The sequence below is a fragment of the Lithobates pipiens genome, unplaced genomic scaffold, assembly GCF_037356315.1.
Source record: "Lithobates pipiens isolate NorthernLeopardFrog02 unplaced genomic scaffold, aLitPip1_a1.2 Scaffold_27, whole genome shotgun sequence".
Lineage (NCBI taxonomy): Eukaryota > Metazoa > Chordata > Amphibia > Anura > Ranidae > Lithobates > Lithobates pipiens.
This window is the reverse complement of record NW_027507788.1, coordinates 90,435,668-90,459,212: the sequence shown is the minus strand read 5'-3', so window position 1 is coordinate 90,459,212 and position 23,545 is coordinate 90,435,668. Positions and strand designations below refer to the sequence as shown.

Here is a 23,545-nt window from a genome sequence, read left to right as displayed (position 1 = left end):
GTTGCCAAGTTTTGCAATGGCAGTCAATGCAATTAGTAAAAAGATTTGTAAATGCTTCTTCTAGTCATCTCCCGCTATATTAAAAAAAATTGGATGCAGATACAAAAGTGCAGGCATCCAGAGGAGTGCAGAACTACAACATATCTAAAAACCCTTCTGTAAATGCCGTCAGTGCCCTCAATGCTGAAGGCTGCGCAATTCTGACAGGTAGGACCTGCTCACACCATCTCATTAGATAAAGTTTATGAAGTATTGGGATGAGCTTTCTGTTCGTGTCGAACATGAGTTTGACATTTGCTGTTCGCCCATTCGTCAAAAACTGAACATTATGGGCCGTTTGTGCCAAATTAGAGCGGCACGTAATGGCCCATAATGCACTGTGGGAGCGCAGTGCATTGCTGTATGATGACTGGCCAAAGCATGCACCATGGCCTGCATGCGCTGACCAATCCCAGCTCCCTCTGCTAAAAGAGCCATAATTGGCCAAAGGCAATTATGTATATATATATACATACATACATATATCCAGTTTAGCTATATCTGACTGCAGTCCATTCCTGGTGTACTTTTTCTAATACACTTCAGGGGGCGTACACAGTACTGTGCACTCCTAGTGCAGTAGCTACTAGTTTTCTGGTGGTTTACACAATACAGTACACCAATAGTTGGTGTACACAGTACCGTGCACCCATAATGCAGCTGCTACTTTTTTCCTGGTGGTGTACACAATACAAACAGCGCACCCATAGTTGCTATTAGACTTCTGTTGGTGTACACAGTACCGAGCACCCATAGTGCAGTTGCTACTACTTTTTTGGTGGTGTACACAGTATATAATACAAACAGTACACTCATAGTTGCTATTAGACTTCTGGCGGTGTACACAATACCGTGCACCCCTAGTGCAGTCGCTACTACTTTTCTGGTGGGATACACAATACAGTACACCCATAGTTGTTATTACACTTCTGTTGGTGTACAGAGTACTGTGCACCCATAATGCAGTTGTTACTACTTTTCTGTGTTGTGTACACAGTACACAACACAGTGTAGTGTGGTTTTGCAAAACAAAATACCCATTGTGTCCAGAAGGCCACCAAGGAGAGAAAGACGCTCTAACAGGAAACTAAAAGAGGGCAAGCCGGCTCTGTATCTACAGTCCACAGTGCTGGTCATGGACATAGTGCATCTTCTGCAGGTGGCCATGGGACACACTTGTCCCTTTTTCTGCTGCTGGGACAGGGGCAGAAAAATTGGGCCTTTGGTGGTGGTGGTGCCACAACACTAACCCCTCACAGATACTCTTGTTGGACAGAGGAACAGGCCTAGCTGTGAAATATTAGATCAAAAATTATAATTACATGCCCCTGTTAAACGGGGACAGCAACATTGGGCCTTAGGCAGTGGTGGTGGTGCCCTAAACCAAAAATATTGTTGGAAGCTAGCACCATCAAGATTGAGGAGGAATAAAATAGTCACTCAGCATAGGCAGTCTTCAAGGGATTCCACATTCATAGAAAAATCAATCAGTTACATCAGCATCAGGTGCTTGATAGCTGCTGCTGATCCAAGACTGATTGATTTTTATGAATGTGAGCCTATCAACGGAGTCTGTGGACAGGCACACTCCCTTACAAACCTTCCAGCAGCACTGAATGTGCGTTCAGAAATAATGATGGATGCCGGACAGGCCAGTAGGTTAATTGCATATTGAGCTAATTCTGGCCAGTGATCCATCCTCAAGATCCAGTAACCCAGTGGATGCTCTGTTGGAAAGGTCTCCAAGTCTGCTCTTGCCCCTAGATATTCCTGCATGTAATGCAGACGCTGGCAATGGTTGCATGGACCAATAAGACCTTGGTGCTGAGGACTGAAAAATTGTCTAAAGGCATTGGTCAGCCAGCCACCTTCTCCACTGCTCTTCCTCTGACTGAACAAAGCTTCAGCAACACGTTGTTCAGCACCAGAAAATCATACCCTCACAGGGTCTGGAAATGCATTGCACAAACCTTTCTTCAAGGCCTCCTGAAGATGTTTCATCCTCTGCTCCCTTTGCGAAGGCAGGATGAGTTCTGCAACCTTACTTTTGTAACGTGGATCAAGAAGGGTTGCCAGCCAGTAATGATCCCTCTCTTTGATACCACAAATCCTAGGGTCCTTACGCTGCATGGCCTCCCTGTTTCTAAAAAGCCTACAAAAGTTTGCAGAGGCATTCGATTCCGAGTCCTCTGGGTCACTAAGGATTACATGATCTAAAGCAACCTCCTCCCAGCCACGTACAACTCCTTGGGTTTCTGGGGACTGAAAACCATCCCTTGAAGACTGCTGCTGAGTGTTATCCTCCATGTCCATGCTGACACAATACTCTTCCTCCTCCTATTCTTCCTGTGTGTTTGGCGGGCCTGCAGGAATAATATCTGGATTAAGGGGGCCTTGAGAAGTAATAAAGTCCTCCTCTTCCTCCCGCTGTTATGCCTCAAGTGCCCAGTCCATTATTCCATGAAGCGTGTGCTCCAACAGGAAGACAAGACTGACAGTATCACTGATGCATGCATTGTCGCTGCTCACCATCCTCGTGGCCTCAATAAATGATGACAGGACAGTGCATGCATCCTTGATCAGTAGCCACTGGCGTGGCGAAAATAAGCCAAGCTTCCCTGACCCTGTCCTGGAGCCATACTCACGCAGGTACTCATTGATGGCCATCTACTGCATGTTCAGCTGCTGCAGCATTGCCAACATTGAGTTCCACCTTGTGTGCAAGCATGCAAACGAGTGCACAAATGCACACGGGTGGGCTATTTAGGCTGCACTATTGCCCTGGGTCATTGCCGCTTCGTCTATTACGTTCCCTGAGTATCTGCTACCTGTTCCTGTGTTGACTCCCTGCTACAAACTTGATCTGCTCCTGGTTCTGCCTGAATGCAGCCGGCACCAACCCCTGGCTCATCTTTGGATTTTATCTCTGTCTGCTCTTTCTGCTCATCGGCCTGCTATTGACCCTGGGCTGACCTCCGACTGCTCTTCTGTATGTACTTGATCTGCCCACTAGTTGCTGACCTGGACTGCCTGACCCTGCTTACATACTTCATCCCTGAATATGAGCCTGCTGATCAGTGTCAGACCACTACTCCAGCCCACCTTCCAATGAGCTTCCAGTCTGTCTTCCCACTGTTCCCAGATACACAACCTACTCTTCAATATTCTTTAATGCAAGACCAGTCAGGGACTCATGCCACTTTGTGTTTTGGCACTCCCAGTTACCTTACCAGGGCTCTGGACATCAGGCTCCACCTCCAGGTACGTTACAGTGCCTCATTGGCCAAAAGAAATTTGCAGGAGGCAAGAACGGATGAGCAAACTTTGGCACAAACAGGAAGTACTTTGCCTGTTAAAAATGTCTGTGAGCTAGCCGAGCAGGATGGTATCAGGGGGGCTGCACTAGTGTGCTTTGTTCAGCTGCTGACAGTGGGAGAGATTTCGAACTATAAACCATTAATTATTGCTCTGCTGACATGGCACCGTGATCTCTGTATGTGTCCTGAAAAGCACTTGTGGTGGCGCTTTTGTCCTCAGGCCATGCAAATATTCTCCCCTTAGAGAGTTTGTAAGGGCTTGCTGGTTAAAGGGGTTGTAAACCTTCCATTTTTTTCACCTTAATCATCCTATTCATTAAGGTGAAAAAACAATTGATGGTTACAGCCCCCCCCCCCCAGTTTTTTACTTACCTGAGCCTTTACTTCTCGGCTCTTCTCAGCCCGGTCTTCTCAGCCCTTCATTAGATAGATTGATAGCAGCGCAGCCATTGTCTCGCGCTGCTCTCAATCAATCAAATGCAAATGATGCGGCCGTTAGGGGGAAGGACCGAGACATACACGCTGTGTCTATGGACGCAGAGTGTATGAGACGGGAGTTAGTCCGCAAGGTAACCCCCTCGGGAGAGAGCTTCTGAGGGAGATGTCTTTCACGGAGAGGAGCCGAGACAGCCGCCGCGGGACCCCAGAACAGCAGGTTTGGGGCCACTCTGTGCAAAACTAACTGCACAGTGGAGGTATTTGTTAAATTTGTTATTTTAAAAAAAAAAACTAACCTATACAACTACCTTAAACAAATGCACAGAACATATATTCAGTTTTTGGCAGCTTTTTTTTTGACCTCTCAATTCCTCTACTCTTAAAGTGGATGTAAACCAGAAATTTTCTTTTTTAATGAAGCCCAGTCTTGCCACAAAGAGTTAATCCAGCTCTGAGCAATCCTCTTGTCTTTTTTTTAGTAAGATAAAAATGACACACATAAGTTTTTGTCACCACATCCCCCACTGCTGTGACTGACATCTCATTTCTTTATCTTATGACTCTCTACGATTCCAGCTTTACGTCCCTCCTCGTTTCTTCTCCAGCTCTCCCGGGATCGGCTGCTCCACACCTCAGCATGATTGGGCATGATTGGGTATGCTGAAGTCATGTGGTGCCTTTCCTGGGTTTTGACTGGATGTTACTCATCATGGGGTGTGATCAGCATGACGGAGGAGGATATTCATGGTGCAGTCAGCTCCCAGAGCCAGCAGAAAGAGCAGGACAGTGTAGATGTGGGCGGGGAGTCTTGTGACATTTCAATTCCGCCCACCAAGCTCCAGCAAAGAGATCCAATGACTGATTCCAGAGTATTGCGGCTTGCATGTGTATGTGTGTGTGTATATATATATATATATATATATATATATATATATATATATATATATACATATATACATACACACATTAATACTGTGCAATTAGTATTGGGTGAGTGGTAGGTTTATATCCACTTTAAGCTGGCATCAGAAAGTAGAGGATGCTCCATCGGTGTCCAAGACTCTGTAAATCTCCTGTCAATATGCCTGGTTAATGTCTAATCTATCCCTGCAATCATTTTGCTTAAATGTATTTATTTATGGGGGTACTCTGCACAATCTGGAACATTGTGTTATTTTATGTTTTAGTTTTCTACAGTATTACCTCTGGATATTTATGGCGCTTGTAAAGATTAGCAGCTTTACTAGCGTTATTGGTGAGAGCATTAATCAGTTTAGTGAATTATTTTAGTTGCACTATTAAGTTTAAAGTGGAGTATTAGCTAGAATGTTTTCTCAAATTTTCTTCTTAATTTCTGTCTCAAAGGGGAAAGCCCAACTTTGAACATTGCCACACGGAAAGGTGTTTGCATGGTAAAAGCAAAAAGGGAAGCAACTTTGGCTGTGAGATGTTTCTGTTCCAGGGGAAACTCTAATGCGATCAGACTTTTTCACAACAAAACCGTGCAATTTTGTTTGAAGGTTGTTGGCTCCAACATGTGTTGCATACACACGGTCACACAAATGTTGGCCAACAATTAGGAACATGGTGATGTACAAGACGTACGACGAGCCGAGAAAAAGGAAGTTCAATATCCAGTGGGGCTCCTTCTGCTCGATTCCGAGCATGAGTGAACTTTTGTGCGTCGGACTTGTGTACCTCATGATCGTAAATTCCGACAACAACGTTTTGTTGGCGGAAAATTTGAGAACCTGCTTTCCAACATCCAACAACAAATATTCGATGGAGCATACACAGGGTCGGACTTTCATCCAACAAGCTGACATCCAACATTTGTTGTCGGAAAATCTGATTGTGTGTACGGGGCATAAGGCCTCATGCCCACAGGCGTTTTTACAGCCGCGTTTAGGAGCTTTCTTTATAGCTTAAAAACGCCTCTCCATGTTATTCAATGGCCTCATGCCCACACAGGCGTATTTTGAGCTGTAAGTGGCATAGGCGCTTTTAAGCTTAAAAAACAAAACAACAAAAAAACAGGGCCAGCGCGTTCTGAGGCTCCAGCAGGTGGGTGTAGACTTAAAAAATGTACTGTCCTAAGGTGACAATGCTGATCCTACATAGATACAGTATGATGAGTGGGAATTGTCACCTTAGGACAGAAAGTTTGTGATAAATGTGATGATAACCTTTGATGGCCTCAAACTCCATGGAGAGAAGGGATAGGTTGATCCCCTCTGAGCAGGATGACTCCTGGGGAGGCCGGTGGAGAAATGGAGCTGCAAGATCCAGAGGTAGATAGCTGGGTTGCAGTTAGAAGATGGGATGGAGAGTAAGGATTAGTGAGGCTAGCTCTGAGTTAATACACTCCAATTAATATGCCTGGTTGGATGATATAGGGGATACATAATATAACTGGGTACTGACTTTTATAGGTAAAGTTGATTCAGGGAATATCCAATTGCCTCTCGGGGGATCAGGAAGGAATTTTTTCCCAGACTAGCAAAAGAGCCAGAAAGTGCAATCATCATATTTTGGTGTTTTAAAGCTAGAAACAGCCTCTAAAAAGCACTTGAAAACTGCCTCGCATTCATTGCAATGTGTGCTTTCACACTCGGGCGGTGGATTTGCGGGACATTAGAAAAAGTCTTGCAAGCGGTATCTTTAGAGTGGATTGGGAATTCTATCAATGGCGCTCCCAAAACAGCCCTGTCCATTGAAATTAATAGGCAGCGCTTCCAAAGCACCTTAAAAGCAACTTGAAAGCACCACAAAACGTGTATTTTTTCCTTTTTTGTTTTTTTGAACCACTTAAGCCCGGACCAATTTGCAGCCAAAGGACCAAGCCCCTTTTTGCGATTCAGCACTGGGTCGCTTTAACTGATAGACAATTGCGCGGCTGTGCGATGCGGCTCCCAAACAAAATTGGCGCCCTTTTTTTCCTCACAAATAGAGATTTCTTTTGGTGGTATTTGATCACCTCTGCATTTTTTATTTTTTGCGCTATAAACAAAAATAAAGCGACAATTTTGAAAAAAATGCAATATTTTTTAACTTTTTGCTATAATAAATATCCCCAAAAAATATATTAAAAAAAACATATTTTTCCTCAGTTTAGGCCGATACGTATTCTTCAACATATTTTTGGTAAAAAAAAAAAAATCACAATTAGCGATTATTGATTGGTTTGCGCAAAAGTTATAGCGTTTACAAAATAGGGGATAGTTTTATAGCATTTTTATATATATATTTTTTTTACTAGTAATGGCAGCGATCAGGGTTTTTTTATTGTGACTGCGACATTATGGTGGAAACATCGGACATTTTTGACACATTTTTTGGACGATTGTCATTTATTCAGCAATCAGTGCTATTTCAATGCACTGATTCCTGTGTAAATGACACTGGCAGTGAAGGAGTTAACCACTAGGGGGCAGTGTAGGTGTTATGTATGACTAAATGTGTTTTTTATTGTAGGGGGTTGTGGCCTGGCATGTGACGTCACTGATCGTCTTTCCCAATAAAAGGGAACAGATGATCGGTGACAGCCACAGTAGGAAGCACGGGGAGAGGTTTGTTTACACAGACCTCTCCTCGTTCTTCAGCTCTGTGACCCAGTCGTGGGACACCAGCGGTGATCGGGTCCACTACTCCCGCGGCCATGGAGCTCAGGATAGGGTCGAGAGCGCTGCCGACGGCGCACTCCCGAACCACGGCTGGGCACTTAAAAAGCAACGTACAGGTACGTGCTTGTGCCCAGCTGTGCCATTCTGCCGACGTACATCGGCGTGAGGCGGTTCTTAAGTGGTTAAAAGCGCCCCGCAAGTGCCCGAAAAGCTCTGCAAAAGCGTCACTAAAGCACTGCATAAACGACTGGCGCTGTTTTAGTGGCCTTGGGGTTTAGTGGTCTTGGTGTTACAGTTCTACTTCCTCCTCTCCTCTTCCTTTCTCAGTTGGGGTCCCCCAAGGTTCTGTTCTTGGACCTCTCCTATTTTCAATCTACACCTCCTCCCTCCCAAGGCTTCCAATACCACCTCTACACTGCCGGCACTCAAATCTATTTCTCTACCCATCAGCTCACTCCTTATGTCTCCTCACGTATAACTAATTTACTAACAGACATATCAGTCTGGATATCACACCTCTTCCTCAAAATATCAGCCCATCCCCACATGGCTGTTCTCACTCCGTGCTCCTCTCCATTCAGAAAATGTCTGACAGCTTCTCCCCAGCCAATGAGAACAGAGGGGTGTGGACTGTGGAAGGCAAAGTGGAAGCCCAGTACTGGAGTGTGGCTGTGGGGCCCTAGGGCATATCGGAGCTGGACTTTGTGGAGGATATGATAATATGACAGGGAGGCTGCAGGGGCCCCTTGGAGCTAGGGACGTGGTTGCGATTGTGACCCCTGCAACCCCTTATGCTACCCCCCTTCAATCCATCATGAATGCTGCTGCCAGACTCATCAACCCCACCAATCGCTCGGTGTCTGCTACTCCTCTCTGTCAATCCCTCCACTGGCTCATGCTCACCCAAATTTAATTCAAAATACTAACAACTTACAAAGCCATCCACAATTTAGCCCCCAGCTATATCACTAACCTAATCTCAAAATATCAACCTAATCATTCTCTTTGTTCCTCTCAAGACATCCTGCTCTATAGCTCCCTCACCTCCTCCCATGCTTGCCTCCAGGACTTTTCCAGAGCCTCCCCAATCCTATGGAACTCATTAGCCCTATCTGTCTGATCATTGCCAACTCTTTTAGCTTTTAGAAAACCTCTCTCTTCTCCTACCCACACCAGCAACTGTATTTTCATTTTCTCCATCAGTTCTTACTCCACAGTTATCACCATTTGTTTCACTTGACCCTCGCTTCTAGTTCGTAAGCTCTAAGGAGCAGGACCCTCTGATTCCTCCTGTATTGAATTGTTTTGTAACTGTACTGTCTGCCCTCATGTTGCAAAGCGCTGTGCAAACAGTTGGCACTATATAAATTCTGTATAATAATAATATTAACCACTGACACTTATACAGCTTCCCGCCCAGCCAATTTTCAGGTTTCAGCGCTGATGAACTTTGAATGACAATTGCGTGTGCATACAACACTGTACCCAAACTAAATTTTTATCATTTTGTTCCCACAAATAGAGCTTTCTTTTGGTGGTATTGGATCACCTCTGGGATTTTTATTTTCTGCTAAACAAAAAAAGAGACCGAAAAGTTTGAAAACATCTTTTTTTGTTGTTTCTGTTACAAAACTTTGTAAATAAGTTTTCTCCTTCACTGATGAGGCTGCCCTGATGGGCACTGATAGGGCAGCACTGATGGGCACCAATGATGGGCATCAATGAGGTGGCACTATTGATGGGCACTAATATGTGGCACTGATGGCCACTGATAGGTGGCACTGATATGCAGCACTGATGGTACACATAGGTGGCACGGATGGGCACCGATAGGCAGCATGGATGGGCATCGATAGGTGGCACAGATGGGATCCGATAGATGGCACAGATGGGCACTGATATGTGGCACGGATGGGCATCGATAGGTGGCATGGAGAGAGACACTGATGTACACTTGATGGTACGGATGGATGCCAATCAGTGCCAAACAATAATGCCTGCCAATCAGTGATGCCCATTATGGGCACTGATTGGCATCCCTGGTGGTCTAGAGTAGCTTACCTGGTGGTGACATCCCCGGTGGTCCTAGTGGCGTCCCTGGTGGTCCAGTGTGGGCATCAGAGAGGGGGCTGCTCTGATAATCAATCAGCACAGATCACCCCTGTCAGAGGAGCAGCTGATCGGCTCTCCTCTACTTGCATCTGACAGACGCAAGTGAGGGAAAGCCGATCACTGGCTCTTTCTGTTTACATCATGATCAGCCGTGATTGGACATGGCTGATCATGTGGTAAAGAGACTCCATCAGAGACTCTTTACCTAGATCATAGTTGTGGTGTGTCAGACAGACACCGCAATAAGGATCGCCGCAATGCGTGTCTCTGGGGGTGCGGAGCGGCTTAATATCCCGTTGGACGTCATATGATGCCCAGTCAGGATATTGAAATCACTTTGCCAACATCATTTTGCTATATGGCAGGCAGCAAGTGGTTAATAGAGCACAGCCAGATCTGGCTGGGTCGGCTCTGCAGAAATTGAGTGGACACAGACCTGTCATCCACCTTGTTCAGCTCTGATCAGCAGACCTATCCCCTGCTGATCGGAACAGAAAGTACCCGTGTGAAGGGGCCCATAGATTGGATTAGATTAGATTCTTTATTATCATTGTATTTAATATAGCATTTTACATGGTAGATCTTGGCCAACAGCACAGCAGTAAATACATGCTACTACTGTGCATATCCACACACGTATATACTGTATATGTATATACCAATATAAATACACACTTTAGATACTTATAAAATTATTATTATTATTATACACGATTTATATAACGCCAACAGTTTATGCAGTGCTTTACAATGAAAATAAAATGTACCAAATGGATGATTTTACATCATATTACATGTAATGGGTTTGGGCAAAGGAAGGGGTTGACTTTTCTAATGTTCTTGGTTTCGAAAATCAACAGCATCAGCAAAAATGTTAAGATCAAAAAGGACCCTCCCTAAATCTGATAAAAGCTTATTCCTCATAATAACAAAAAATTGTAACTAGATGGTACTAGTAATAAAACCTAGATAAATAAAACTCTAGCATACCTTTTTTTCTCATGGCATCCTCCATTTCAGGGTTTCGGGTCACCATGACAACTTTTACCATTAAGTTGTTTCCTCCCTGCCGAATCATATTCACTACTTGTCGGTGTCCAACTTTCACCACATTTTGACCATTCACCTAAGAAGAGCAAACATGTCACAGATCACATATTTTGTGCACTTAATAATTTTAGCCTCACAGTCTTACTTTACATACAACTAGTCTGGTTTTATAGTTGGTGCACACTTGTAAGAAATATGACAGAAACCTTATACAGTACTATGAAGCAGGCATGTTACAACTATCCAGTACAGGTTAGAAAATGTAAACTAAGAATTGGCCACCTCCACAATGTCTCCACCCGAGTTGGTCTTTTTATTAATGTTCTGTAACCCCCTGTATATCAAGATGGCCAAAACTAGGGGGAACGACCAAGCTCTGTTGCAGGGCGCATGTGCTAATAGTGTACATGCTGACAGGGGAAGGGGGGAGAGCAAAAAGCTACAAAAAAAAGTCCATATATTAATTTCAACTATATACTTATTCATTCATTGCCTGGGTTTCAAAATTAATTTCTAATACAGTAAAACCTTGGATTGCGAGCATAATTCATTCCAGAAACATGCTTGTATTTCAAAGCACTTGTATATCAAAGTGAATTTCCTCATAAGAAATAATGGAAACTCAAAGGATTAGTTCCACAACCATTTATTCATAAGTCCTTCAGTTTATAGTCCATATAAAAAGATTATAGCAATGTGACGTTATGTAACCATAAAATGTCCATCCACAAATGGCAGCCTCCACAGAAGCTACAGAGTATAAAAGAGAAGAGAGGCACCTCTAAGTGTAGCAATATGGTTACATTTAATGGAGGTACAACATTTAGCAACTCACATTTTGATGATTATAACAGGCACATCTAAGTATGCAGGCATCCGGGGTAAAGCGGTTCACATAGACCCTCCTCCGCATGCCGGCTCTCACCACTGTCAGTCTGCAATCATGACCCGGAGGACTACCCTGCAGTAGAGCGATCTGAAAGCGAGGTTTGAACCACTAGAGCACTAGAGCACTTGAGCACAGCGTGGAAGGGACGACGTTGATGGCGATGCAGAGGATGATCTATGTGGACAGCTTTACCCCAGATGCCTACATACTTAGATGTGCCTCTTTTAATCATCAATCATGTGAGTTTGCTAAATGTTGTACCTTCATTAAATGTAACCATATTGCTCCACTTAGAGGCGCCTCTCTTCTCTTTTATACTCAGTTGTGACATGACGCTACTTTTATATCAAGATATTGCTTGTGCATCAAGTCAAAATGTATTAAAAAATGTTGCTTCTCTTGCAAAATGCTCTCAAACAAAGTAATGCCGCGTACCGGTTTTGCCGTCATAATAAACTCTGAAGGTCTTTCCGACGGAGTTCCGATGGAGTTTCACTGAAATGGACTTGCCTACACACGATCACACCAAAGTCCGATCGCTTAGAACGCGGTGGCGTATGACGGGACTAGAAAAAGGAAGTTATAGGAAGCCAGTAGCCAATAGCTGCCCTTGCGTTGTTTTTGGTCAGTCGGAATAGCATTTAGACGAACGGTTTTCCCAATAGGAATTGATTCAGTCGGAAAGATTTAAAACCTGTTCTATTTCTAGGTCAGTCAGAATTTTCGAAAGAAAAAATCAGATGAAGCCCACACACGATCAGAATATCTGATGAAATGATTCCGTCTGACCATTTCTGACGGAAAGTCCGACCGTGTGTACATGGCATTACTCTCAAACGAAGGTTCTACTGCATAACGTATACATTTCAGTTTTTAATTCATATATATATATATATATATAGGAAGGCCAGTATGGTGGCCTGAATTTATGGGAGGAGCCCGGGGGGTATTTAACCAGCCGCTCGCCTGTGTTCTTTGTCGGTTTCCTGTGCGCGGTATGACGTAACTAGGCTGACTCTTCGAAACTCATTAGCGTCCGTGAGTTACCGCTTCGTAGTTTTTCGAGGTTCTCGTTTCCGTTCGCAATTCACGTACAACGCGTCGCTTCGGCTGTAGCAGGTAGGGGTTTTTTGGTCATTTCATACATTGTTAAATGTGTTAAATGTCTCGTCACTAAACCTCGATATCAAACTGACGAGTCATTCGTAAAACCCTACACACAGCCGCGACGTTTGTCTATTACTCGTAACGTTATCATACCAAACATTTCTTTGTTTTTGTGTACCTCACACCGACGCAAAGACACAGCTTCGTTTAGGCGTGTCTCACTGTTTTATGCTCCACAGACTAATCGATGTTTCTCGTGGATTTGATGGACACCGGTCAGTGCCATGTCAAGGCTGAACCATTTCAACCATTTCAAACCATTTCAGATCATTTCAAATCATTTCACTCTCACCTACCATGCTCCAATTCGAATCCAGTCGCATCCACAATGCACCGATTCGTCCCGGTGCGCCCCAGTTGTTTTTTTGGCCTCATTTCAGTACATGCTCCAGAGTTCCATTTGTTGAATCACCGTTCCGATACGAATCCAGTCGCATCTGCGATGCACCAATTCATTCCGGCGTGCCCCAGGTATTTTTCGGCCTCATTTCAGTACATGCTCCAGAGTCCCGTTTATTGTCAGTCGCAGGTTGCGGTGCACCGATTCATGCCTCTGTCATGGGAAATCATTTCACTGTCACGTATCACGTTCTGATACGAATCCAGTCGCATCTACAATGCACCAATTCGTTCCGGCTTGCCCTAGGTTTTTTTTCGGCCTCATTTCAGTACATGCTCCAGAGTCCCGTTCGTTGTCAGTCACAGGTTGCGGCGCACTGATTCGTGCCTCTGTCATGGGAAATCATTTCACTGTCACGTATCATTTTCTGATACGAATCCAGTCGCATCTACGATGCACTAATTCATTCCGGCATGCCCCAGGTATTTTTCGCCTCATTTCAGTACATGCTTCAGAGTCCCGTTCGTTGTCAGTCACAATCGCGGTGCGACCGATTCGTGCCTCTGTCATGGCAAACTTTTTCACTCATTGTCACTTACCGCGCTCCGATTCGAATCCAGTCCCATCCGTGGTGCACCAATTCGTTCCGGTGTGCCCCAGTTGTTTACTGCCCCATTTCAGTACCTGCTCCAGAGTCAGGATTCATTGTCAGTCACAGGTTTTGGTTCTCTGATTCATGTCTCTGTCATGGAAAATCATTTCAGTGTCACGTATCACGCTCCGATACGAATCCAGTCGCATAATGCACTAATTTGTCTCGGCGCGCCCCAGGTATTTCAGCCACATTTCAGTACATGCTCCAGAGCATGCACGATTAACGGTCAGTCGCAACAGCAGCATGATCGATTCGTGCCTCTGTCATGTCAATCAAAATAATTTCACCGCCACGTACCGCGCTCCGTTTCGAATCCAGTTGCATCCGTGATGCACCGATTCGTTACGGTGTGCCCCAGTCCTTTGGCCTCATTTCAGTGCATGCTCCAGAGTCCGGTTCATCGTCAGTCGCAGTCGGGGCACGACCGACTTATGCCTCTGCCATGACATATATTTCATTAATGTCATATACCGTGCCCCGATTCCAATCGGTCGCATCCGAGATGCACCGATTCGTTCCAGGGTGCCCCATTTGTTTTTGTCCCCAATTGGCTCGGTCTCATTTCATTACATGCTCCACAGTTCGACTCGTCACTTGTCGTCTGACACGTCGGTTACCGCAGTCAGCCTATGTCACGGCAAACATTTCACTTATTCATTTCACACACTTGTCACTTGAGTCAAATCCACTCATACCAACAATGCATTGATTCACACCCGTAATTTCAGCATTACAGGTATCGTTCGCATGTTGCCTGTCATTTCTCCAAGTCCGACAGTCACTACAGATCGAAACCTTCGCGTTTTGAAGTTCAGCCAAGGGTTTCGATTTGTTTGGTAAAAACCTTTGCCTCACTGTTACTCCCCCTGATAGTCGCACAATCCAATGCATGTTTTTCTCGTTTCATACACTTTACGACTGGTTCGTGTCAGGATTCGTTACATACAGTTACAAAGATTTGTTTCAGTTTCATTTCGTACACGCTACAGCCCGATTCAATTCCAGTCGCCTCAGCGGCACATTGATTCGTACTGGGTTCATTTCGTACTCTCCATGGTCTGATTTATATCAGATTAATTTCATACACTCTACAACCGGTTCTTATCAGATTAATTTCATGCGATAGATTCGTATAGGATTCGTTTCATACTTACGACCGATTCATTTCGGATTCATTCCATACACACCCAAGAACAACTTCTTGCCAATCGCTGCTAGCACGCACCCAAGCATACACTCCCTGCAGTCATTGCAAACACATATCCAGGCACACATTCAAACATAGACTTCTTGCAATCGTTGCAAGCATACTTTCAAGCATAGACTTCTTGCAATCGTTGCAGGCACGCATTCAAGCATAGACTTCTTGCAATCGTTGCAAGCACGCATTCAAGTATAGACTTCTTGCAATTGTTGCAAGCACGCATCCAAACATAAACTTCTTGCTATCGTCGCAAGCAGATGTCCAGGCACAAACTTATTGCAATCATTGCTGGCAAGCAGTTCTGGCTAGCTCAGTAGATTGCTTTAGGAAAAAGGTCTGGATACTTTCCTAAATGTACATAATATAATGGGGTACTTATATTTATAGGTAAAGTTGATCCAGGGAAAAATCCGATTGCCTCTCGAGGGATCAGGAAGGAATTTTTTCCCCTGCTGTAGCAAATTGGAGCATGCTCTGCTGGGGTTTTTTGCCTTCCTCTGGATCAGCTGTGGGTGTAGAATTTGGGTATGTTGGGTTGTGCTATATTTTGTTTATTTAATTTGTGGTTGGATTGGATGGACTTCTGTCTTTTCGACCTGCCTAACCACGCATCCTACCATAACTCCTTGCAATCGTTGCAAGCACACATCCTGGCATAACTCCTTGCAATCGTTGCAAGCACGCACCCTGGCATAACTCCTTGCAATCGTTGCAGGCACGCATCCTGGCATAACATCTTGCAATCGTTGCAAGCACGCATCCAAACACACATTCAAGCACAACTCTTGCAGTCTTCGCAAGCACATGCAGTAATTCGAATTTCTCACAGTCACTACGAACACATCTCCAGTGACAAATCCCATGCAATTGTTTGCACAACTTTGCAATCATGGCAAGGCACGCAACTTAGCATAACTTCTTGCAATCGTTCTTTTTGCAAGCACATTCTCAGTGGCACACAAACTGGCTACACATCATTTTCAGCGGCACTTAATTGGCCACTTGTCTCCAGTGGCTTTTCATAAGCCACTTAACTGTTTCCTGTCTGTCATCTCTCCCTTAGGACAGTTGAGTTCAGCTTCCGTCCTGCACCAGGTATCGTGTTGCCACACGCAACTGGCTTCTTCTTGTAACACTATCAGGCTATACCTAGCCAGCGTCCAGCATTTCTTATCCTTACAGGACCCGGAGAGCCATCTGTCTTTACGGCCCATACAGTAAGATCCCCTCTACGAGGCATCCAGAGGCATCAGCCCATAGCCAACGGCAAACGCTCGCCCGTCACAACTGCCATCTTTAGGGACATATAAAATCCTCGCACATTCCCCAGTCTAGTCATCCAAGCGGTCATCTACCTGGCCCTTTACGGTTTCTACGGCCTAGCCATTTTATCATTAGTAGCACTGGCAGCCAGGTACTATACAGACACCACCTGACTGTTAAAGACCATTACATCCTTCAGCTTATGGTCTCCAACTCCTAGACCTCACACATACACTGAGGTGTACCAAGAAGCGGCTCCAGTCTCTCTTGAGAATGCTCAATTCTGCGATACAGGTCATTCCCCAGGGTCGATCTTTATGTCACGCTCCCTGATCTTCCTCTCACAGACACAGGACCCCTCTCAGATCCTTAATTTAGATGCCGCGGCAATAGCAGACCTATCAATGTCGGAAGGTTCCGTTCTGCATGGATTGGTATAGCGATGTTTGTTTATACCATCTACGATGCCCCTGTCACCCCTGGTAGGGACAGAGGCCGCAGCCCCCACAGGCTTCACTGCAATTTTTGGCCACCGTTTGGTTTACAGGACCATGGCCTCAGGGATACTCCTAAACCCTGCGTTTACCCGGACTTCCTCCCTCTTCAAGCTATACTCGGTCATGACAGTCTCTCGACTCTGGGGTCATATCAGGACAGGACAGGCCGTGGCTTTCACCACCGACAACTGGGCCGAGGTTGATCTTGTTGATGAAGCCAGATCTGGATCGCTCTCAGTTATGTCCTTCCTGCGCAGGCTGCTGCAGTTATCTTGGCAGCACCAGTTTAATGTCCACTGTATGTTCATTCCAGGCCATCTTCTGGGACAAGTCTACTATCTTTACTAGTTCACCATTTGGCCTTCTCCCCAGCCTGCTCATACAACAGCCATTTACTTAGCCTACTACGGGTTCTGATGGCCTAGCAAGTTCACCTTCAGCAATCCCGTATGCCAAGTTCTGCATAGTCGTCACTTGGCTCGCTACCAACACCATTTCATCCTCCACCTTGCAGTATCTAAAACCCAGCAATCTGGCTCCAGGATAGATGTCCATTTCTATAGAACAAACAATGCCTGGTGTCCAGTAACCATACTCGACCACCTACTGTCACTCCTACCAGAACGCTCAACTCTAGTCCCCTGTTGCCTTTTCCGTGCTAACCCTTGAGTGCCTGCCAGTTTTCCAAACACATGGGGTTCTTCTACGCAGCCTACATCTCGATCCCAGTCCGTACCGTGGTCACTCTTTAGTATTGGAGCAGCCTTGGCAGCATCTTGGCATGGGTCCCAGGTCACGTCATTAAGAGACTAAGCAGTTGGAACTCTGCCTACCTCTCCCAGTACATCCCCAATCCTCAGGTGGAAATGGCACAAGCATTCACCAAACTTGCTCAATAAATTAAGCTAAAACTGATAAAACTACACCCCTACCTGAATGTTTTTGCCCCCTTATTTTGGTATACCGACCATCAGACCAGGGCATACTTCAGGTCTATTTGCTAAGTCTATTTGTCCATATCCGTATCGGCCATAGGGCTTCGACCATAAGTAGGAAGGCCAGTATGGTGGCCTGAATTTATGGGAGGAGCCCGCTCGCCTGTGGTCTTTGTCGGTTTCCTGTGCGCGGTACCCACCCTCCCATCCCCTTTTCAGGGCATTTCTCAAATTAATTTCTCTTCACAAATATTAGTTTCTAATCTAGGGTATGCCCCCTTATTTTGGTATACTGACCATCAGACCAGGGCACACTTCAGGTCTATTTCATGTTGTAAGTCTTATGCTAAGTCTATTTGTTCATATCCGTATCGGCCATAGGGCTTCGACCATAAATATATATATATATATATATATATTATATAAAAGAATCTAATGGCATTCTTTTTGATCGATTTATAAAGTGGGTGGGCTTAAAGTAAAATTCCATCCTGAACCTAAATAAGTCTTAAAAATGTCCCCTAACCCCTCCTAACACCTATGCTGACTAACCAGTGTAAAAACATTTATATACAGTACTGTGCAAAAGTTTTAGGTGTAAAGATATGCTGTAAAGTAAGAATGCTTTCAAAAATGTTATTCTTTATTTTTATCAATTTACAAAATGCAAAGTTAGCGAACAGAAGAAAAATCTAAATCAAATTAAGATTTGGTGTGCAAGTGTAATGCCACGTACACACGATCGGATTTTCCGACAACAAATGTTGGATGATAGGCTGTTGGCGGAAAGTTCGACCGTGTGTATACCTCATCAGACATTTGTTGTTAGACGTTCCGCCAACAAATGTTGGCAAGCAGATTCTCAAATTTCTCACCAACAAATGTTTGTTGTCGGACTTCCCGATCGTATGTACAGAAGCCCGTCGCATAAAAGTCCAAAGTACAAAAACGCACGCTCGGAAGCAGAATCGGTCGGTCTTGTAAACTACCATTTGTAATGGAGAATTAACATTCGTGACGTGGCAAATTATGAAATCCCCAAATGAAGCTCACAATTATCTTCTTCTTTAATGGGATAATAATAAAGCCGCTTTGCTGGTGATACTGATGGAGTTATTGCAAAAGAAAATTCAAAGGCTTTTTTTTTCTAATGATATCAAGTCTAATAATATTATGTTTTTTTTTTTCTATTTGTGTAAGTTACCACAACACCATTATCCAGTACTTTTTAAGATCAAAGATGCAACTATGTTGGTGTCCCTTGTCAATTTTACACTGTATTTTTTAAAATGTAACTGCTGCTCCCAAACTGTAATTTGAAGTAAAACACATAGCCAAGTATTATTCTACACAATTTTCTTATTGTGCATTAAAAAAAGAAAACAAATAAAATAAGACATGCTACTGCCAATAGAACTTCTATGCATGAAAAAATATAGAAAATATACCAAATCAAATCATTATTCAACCAAAAAAATAATGTCAAAGCAATAACTCCAATTCCGCAACATGTCTAGTTGATGAACAGCCTTTCAGAAACTAACTGAAAAGCACGAACTGAAAAGCACTAAATAAAAACGCGAAAAGAAAAGCGCAAAGCAACACTCACCAATCTTCTACTAACACGAATTAGCAGAAGGGGCCTAAAGGGTGGCGCTAAAGAGCTGAAAAACCACATAGTACGTCTAGTAAGTCACTAGGTTCATAATCGTTGGCCAACATTTGAGTGACCGTGTGTATGCAAGACAAGTTTGAGCCAACATCCTTCAGACAAAATTCCACGGTTTTGTTGTCAGAAAGTCCGATCGTGTGTACGAACAGAATTGAGGCTGGTCTGAAGCCAATGTGAGGGATTTTGTAGGATAAGAGCCAAGTGTATAATTAATCGGTTATACCAAGCAGGGGCTAACGATCATCAATTTGATATGTAGGTTGAAACACAGTCATTGAAGGGTAAGTTCACCTTTACAGAAGAATCTGTAAGGTGAACTTACACAGGACCCCCTCCTCACCCACCCAGTCCCGCTGACCTGGATTACAGCGATCTCCTGCTCTGAGCCCCAGTATAGCCGCATCAGTGGTCTGGGGCTTAGAAATCTCTGCAACTGAATCTCCAAAACATATCCCATCAGGAGGGATGTTTCAGAGGTCGCGCAGTCACATGTGCAGCGCGACCAATCAGAACCTGCTTAGCCTGTCCTGTCAGTGGGGGAAGATGACGTATGAATGCTGAGGGGATTTCTAAGCCCCGGACCACTGAGGCGGCTATACCGGGGCTCAGAGAGAGAGATTGCCACAATTGAGGTCAGCAGGGGGGGGGGGGGGGGGTTGGCGAGGAGGGGGTCCTGTGTACACAGCCCCTTAGGATATCATTGCAACGTACTTGCCTGCTTCTCTCTTCCCTCCACCCTTCCTCAAACTAACAGACTGGTTGAAGACTGCACTGCCCACTGTCAACTCTTCCCTGTGAAGACCAGAAGTTCAGGGAAGCAGCACTGAGAGAGCAGGAGCCAGAAGCATTGAAAGCTGTAAACTGCAAGTGCTGGTGTGAAAATGTTAACAAACCGTTTACTGTGGAATGTGAATTTTGCTGTGCTCAAGGTGTTAAAACTAAAAACACTGAGGGTTTAATACCACTTTAATGCAAAGATAGATCACCCATGAAAAACAGACAAATGTAATGTGAAAAATTGTAAAAAAAATAAAATAAAAAGGAAGATAACAACTGATTAAATATAAAAGAACATGTAGAATTGTGTAGCAAATGCTATAAAGGTGAACTTACACATAAGTGGCTATAGAAAAGAAAAGATTACCTGGTTTGACCCAATAATAAAGTTCTGCTCTGACTGAGTAGTATATATTGAATTATTTTATTTTCCAGGCAAAGGAAAGTGATTTTAATAGATATATGGGTACCTCAATTAAAAAGTCTCCCATCCGCAGCCCTGCTCGCCAGGCCACTCCCCCTTCATCCACACTTTCCAGGTACTGGAGCGCTGGGAAGGCTGGAGTTGGAGTGAATTCTTCAATTGGGGTTTGTGCTGCAAAGAAATATAATAAAGTCCATATTATAATATATTAATTTTCAGTTGCTTGACATTAGTTTGCACCCTTTCCGTACTGTGACCTTAAATAACCGATTGAAAAAAAAAATCAAGATTTTGATTTCGATTGACAGTGATTTTTTTTTCAGTAATAAAATATTAAAAAAACTAAAATAAAATTAAAATAAAAACTTTGCTGAAATATTGCCAAGGTCACTGTGAACTCTGGGCCATTGTGTGTTATATTGTTTTATTTTTCTTTTGCGGCACAATTCACTTCTTACTAGTCCCATAACAGTGACCATTGGTTAGAAGGCCATAAGCTTCTAACATTGTAAAACTTGTAAGCCACACTTCCTGCCCCATTCTGCAGCTGATTTAAACCTCAGACATGAAATTGGAACAAAGCACATCCCTCTATAGTGTGTACTTGCCTCAATTAGGAGCACTAAGTGTCATTTCTGTCTGCTGCCTTGCTCCTCAGCTATCAGCATCAATCACGTCTGACAAGTTTTCTTGACACCAAGACAAAAAAAGGTGACAGGGAGAGAGCTCCAGCACACAGCCTGCGATTGACAGCCTCGTCTCTGTTCCTGTGTGTTGTGTCCCTTCCCTCCAATCAGCTCTCAGATCTCTCCTCACTGAGATCTGCAGAGTGTCCTTTCAGCTCTCTGCCCTGTTTTCTGTACTCTCACGTAAGCTTTATAAATTCTGGACTTTGAACAGCTATAGAGACGACTGCAGATAAACAGGTACAACGTATGTAGGTGGATTTGTTTCCTTTCTGTGTATCACCTGAGGCCAGTCACTTCACTGGGTATACACTGGGTTTACAACCACTTTAACCTGGCCATACACTATCATCAGACAGAACTAAAAAGATATAACAGATTCCTCCATTCACACAAATGAACTAGATGGAGGAAAGTCCACTCCCACAGCCACTGGTTGCAGCCACTGACCCAGAAAAGTTTCCAAACATGTTCCAAATGATGGGCTTGTGTCTTTTTTTAACCTCACCTACTATGTAACTATATATGTTCCTTTGACAAAGTCGATCAAAGAAGCAGAAGCAGCTCCTTTTTGTCAGGGCTGGGCTCAGCCCTTCCTTCTCTGAGCTGGCTGCTCAGCTGTCTGCTAATTGCCAGCTCCCATCTCTCTCCACAGTTACTCAGCTGTTGATGATATCCTGCTTGTCAGTCCTGCCTACTTAAGCTGTCCAGTTCAGAGGATCTCTGCCTTCACCTTGGTCAACATCACAGAAACTGAGATGCTCTCCTGCAATCCTGTTCAAGACTGGATTGGCCGACATCCCTTCTGGCTCCAGATCCTGCTTGCTGTTCCACTACATTGATCCCTGACTTCTGGCTTGGCTGACTATCCGTTCTGGTTACTGAACTTTGGCAATGTTTTGACTAAGTTTGTTCTTTTTATTTTTATTATTAAACAAGTGTGATTTAACTGTACTTCTGTGTTAGCCTGATTTCAGGGTTTTTGACACTTTCAAACAAGAACTACCATACACTTATCAAAATGTAACTGAACTGGCCAAATTTCAATCAGCGTATGGGCCAGCTTTATGGTTAAAGTAGAAGAAAACAAGTGGATGACATTTAGTTTTTTTTTTTTTTTAAAGAACATTATATACTAATTAAACCCTTTTGTTCATCTGTTTGTATTTTAGTGCAGTGGATCTCCTCCAGCCTCCTAATGGCCCCATCCAGTCTATATATGCATGCACACCAGCAATAGCTGCATGTCTTCGCTCGATGCAGGATTCCTGATGGTGATAAAGGTGGTATATGCCTGTGCCGTGAATGCCGGTATGGCCATTTGTAGTCTCCATTGGAAGTCTTTATGACAGGGTGACAATGCATGAGCACAATTTGAAGACAGGAACAGAGCACTGCCACCCCAAATAAAAGAAGGTGCCCAAGCAAGAGCCTTTATAGAAGGATCACCAGTTATAATTGTAATCCTTTAGTGACTGAGGGCAAAACAAATGTGCCTGAACACAATTTTGAAAATTTGACATGTGTTAGTAAAACTGTACATGTCACCACAACTACTATGTATTTACAGGTGGATTATACCATGTTTTTTTTTTTTTAAGGACAAATCAGGCTTTCATTTGGTGGTAAATGGTAATAGATATCTACTATTTTTTTATGATCAAAGGAAAACTATCCTAAAAATAGTAAAAAAAAAAAAAAAACATTTATTTCGCTGTATATTTCCTGCTATTACCATAACTTACCAACAAGGCACGACTCAAAATAAATTTTCCTGCTCCTAATGAATGCAGCAATACCACATAAGTGTGCGTTAGTTGTTCTTTATACCCGTAATAGGAGCTTGAAACAATAGTGTGCATTTTGCTTTTTATCTAAAACACACCGACACGGACTGACACTAATTTAAAAAAAAGTTGTTGTTTTTTCCAATCCTACCCAAACTTTAAAGACCCCGACCTTTGAACACAGCACTAACATTGGCACTGACCTAGATAAAACCTTGATATAGCCATTTTTTATTTATTTTTCATTTTCTTTTTATTAATTTTACACATTTAGGTTTATTTATATTAAATTTTCTTTTTACACATTTAGGTTTGTTTACCCCCCAATGTTCAGAAGAGAAAAAAAAAAACACATGGGCAGGCTATACAGTGACTGATCACTATAATAGCCAATCATAGGCTATCACAGCAATCTGGTGACTGGGAACCGGGTGTCCCAGGTCCCGGGTGTTGGGGAGAGCCCAGTCTCAGTGCTGGGAGCACGCTGTGCGGTGCGCTCCCAGCAAAAATTGAACATATATTTTGAAATCAAATGACCATGTAAAATATTATATGACATTTCAATTATTGGATTTATACTTACTACTTTAAGTTCACCTTTAAAAAAAGGTGAACACCCTACACTTTCCCGAGTCCCCCCCTCCCCCCAGACCCCACTGCACTTGCCGCC

The 23,545-nt window shown here is 43.7% G+C and overlaps 1 protein-coding gene across 2 annotated transcripts in view; it reads right to left on the bottom strand.

The window, feature by feature from the left end:
- The window catches only part of SHANK1 (SH3 and multiple ankyrin repeat domains 1), a 933,614-nt gene that overhangs the window by 50,619 nt on the left and 859,450 nt on the right, over window positions 1-23,545 (bottom strand). For both annotated transcript variants that reach the window (XM_077457204.1, XM_077457205.1), the window contains exons 16-17: window positions 20,449-20,573; window positions 10,520-10,655 (exon numbers count right to left, since the gene is read on the bottom strand). In XM_077457204.1, the coding sequence (XP_077313330.1) occupies window positions 10,520-10,655; window positions 20,449-20,573 (261 nt within the window). The remainder of the gene's footprint in view (window positions 1-10,519; window positions 10,656-20,448; window positions 20,574-23,545) is intronic.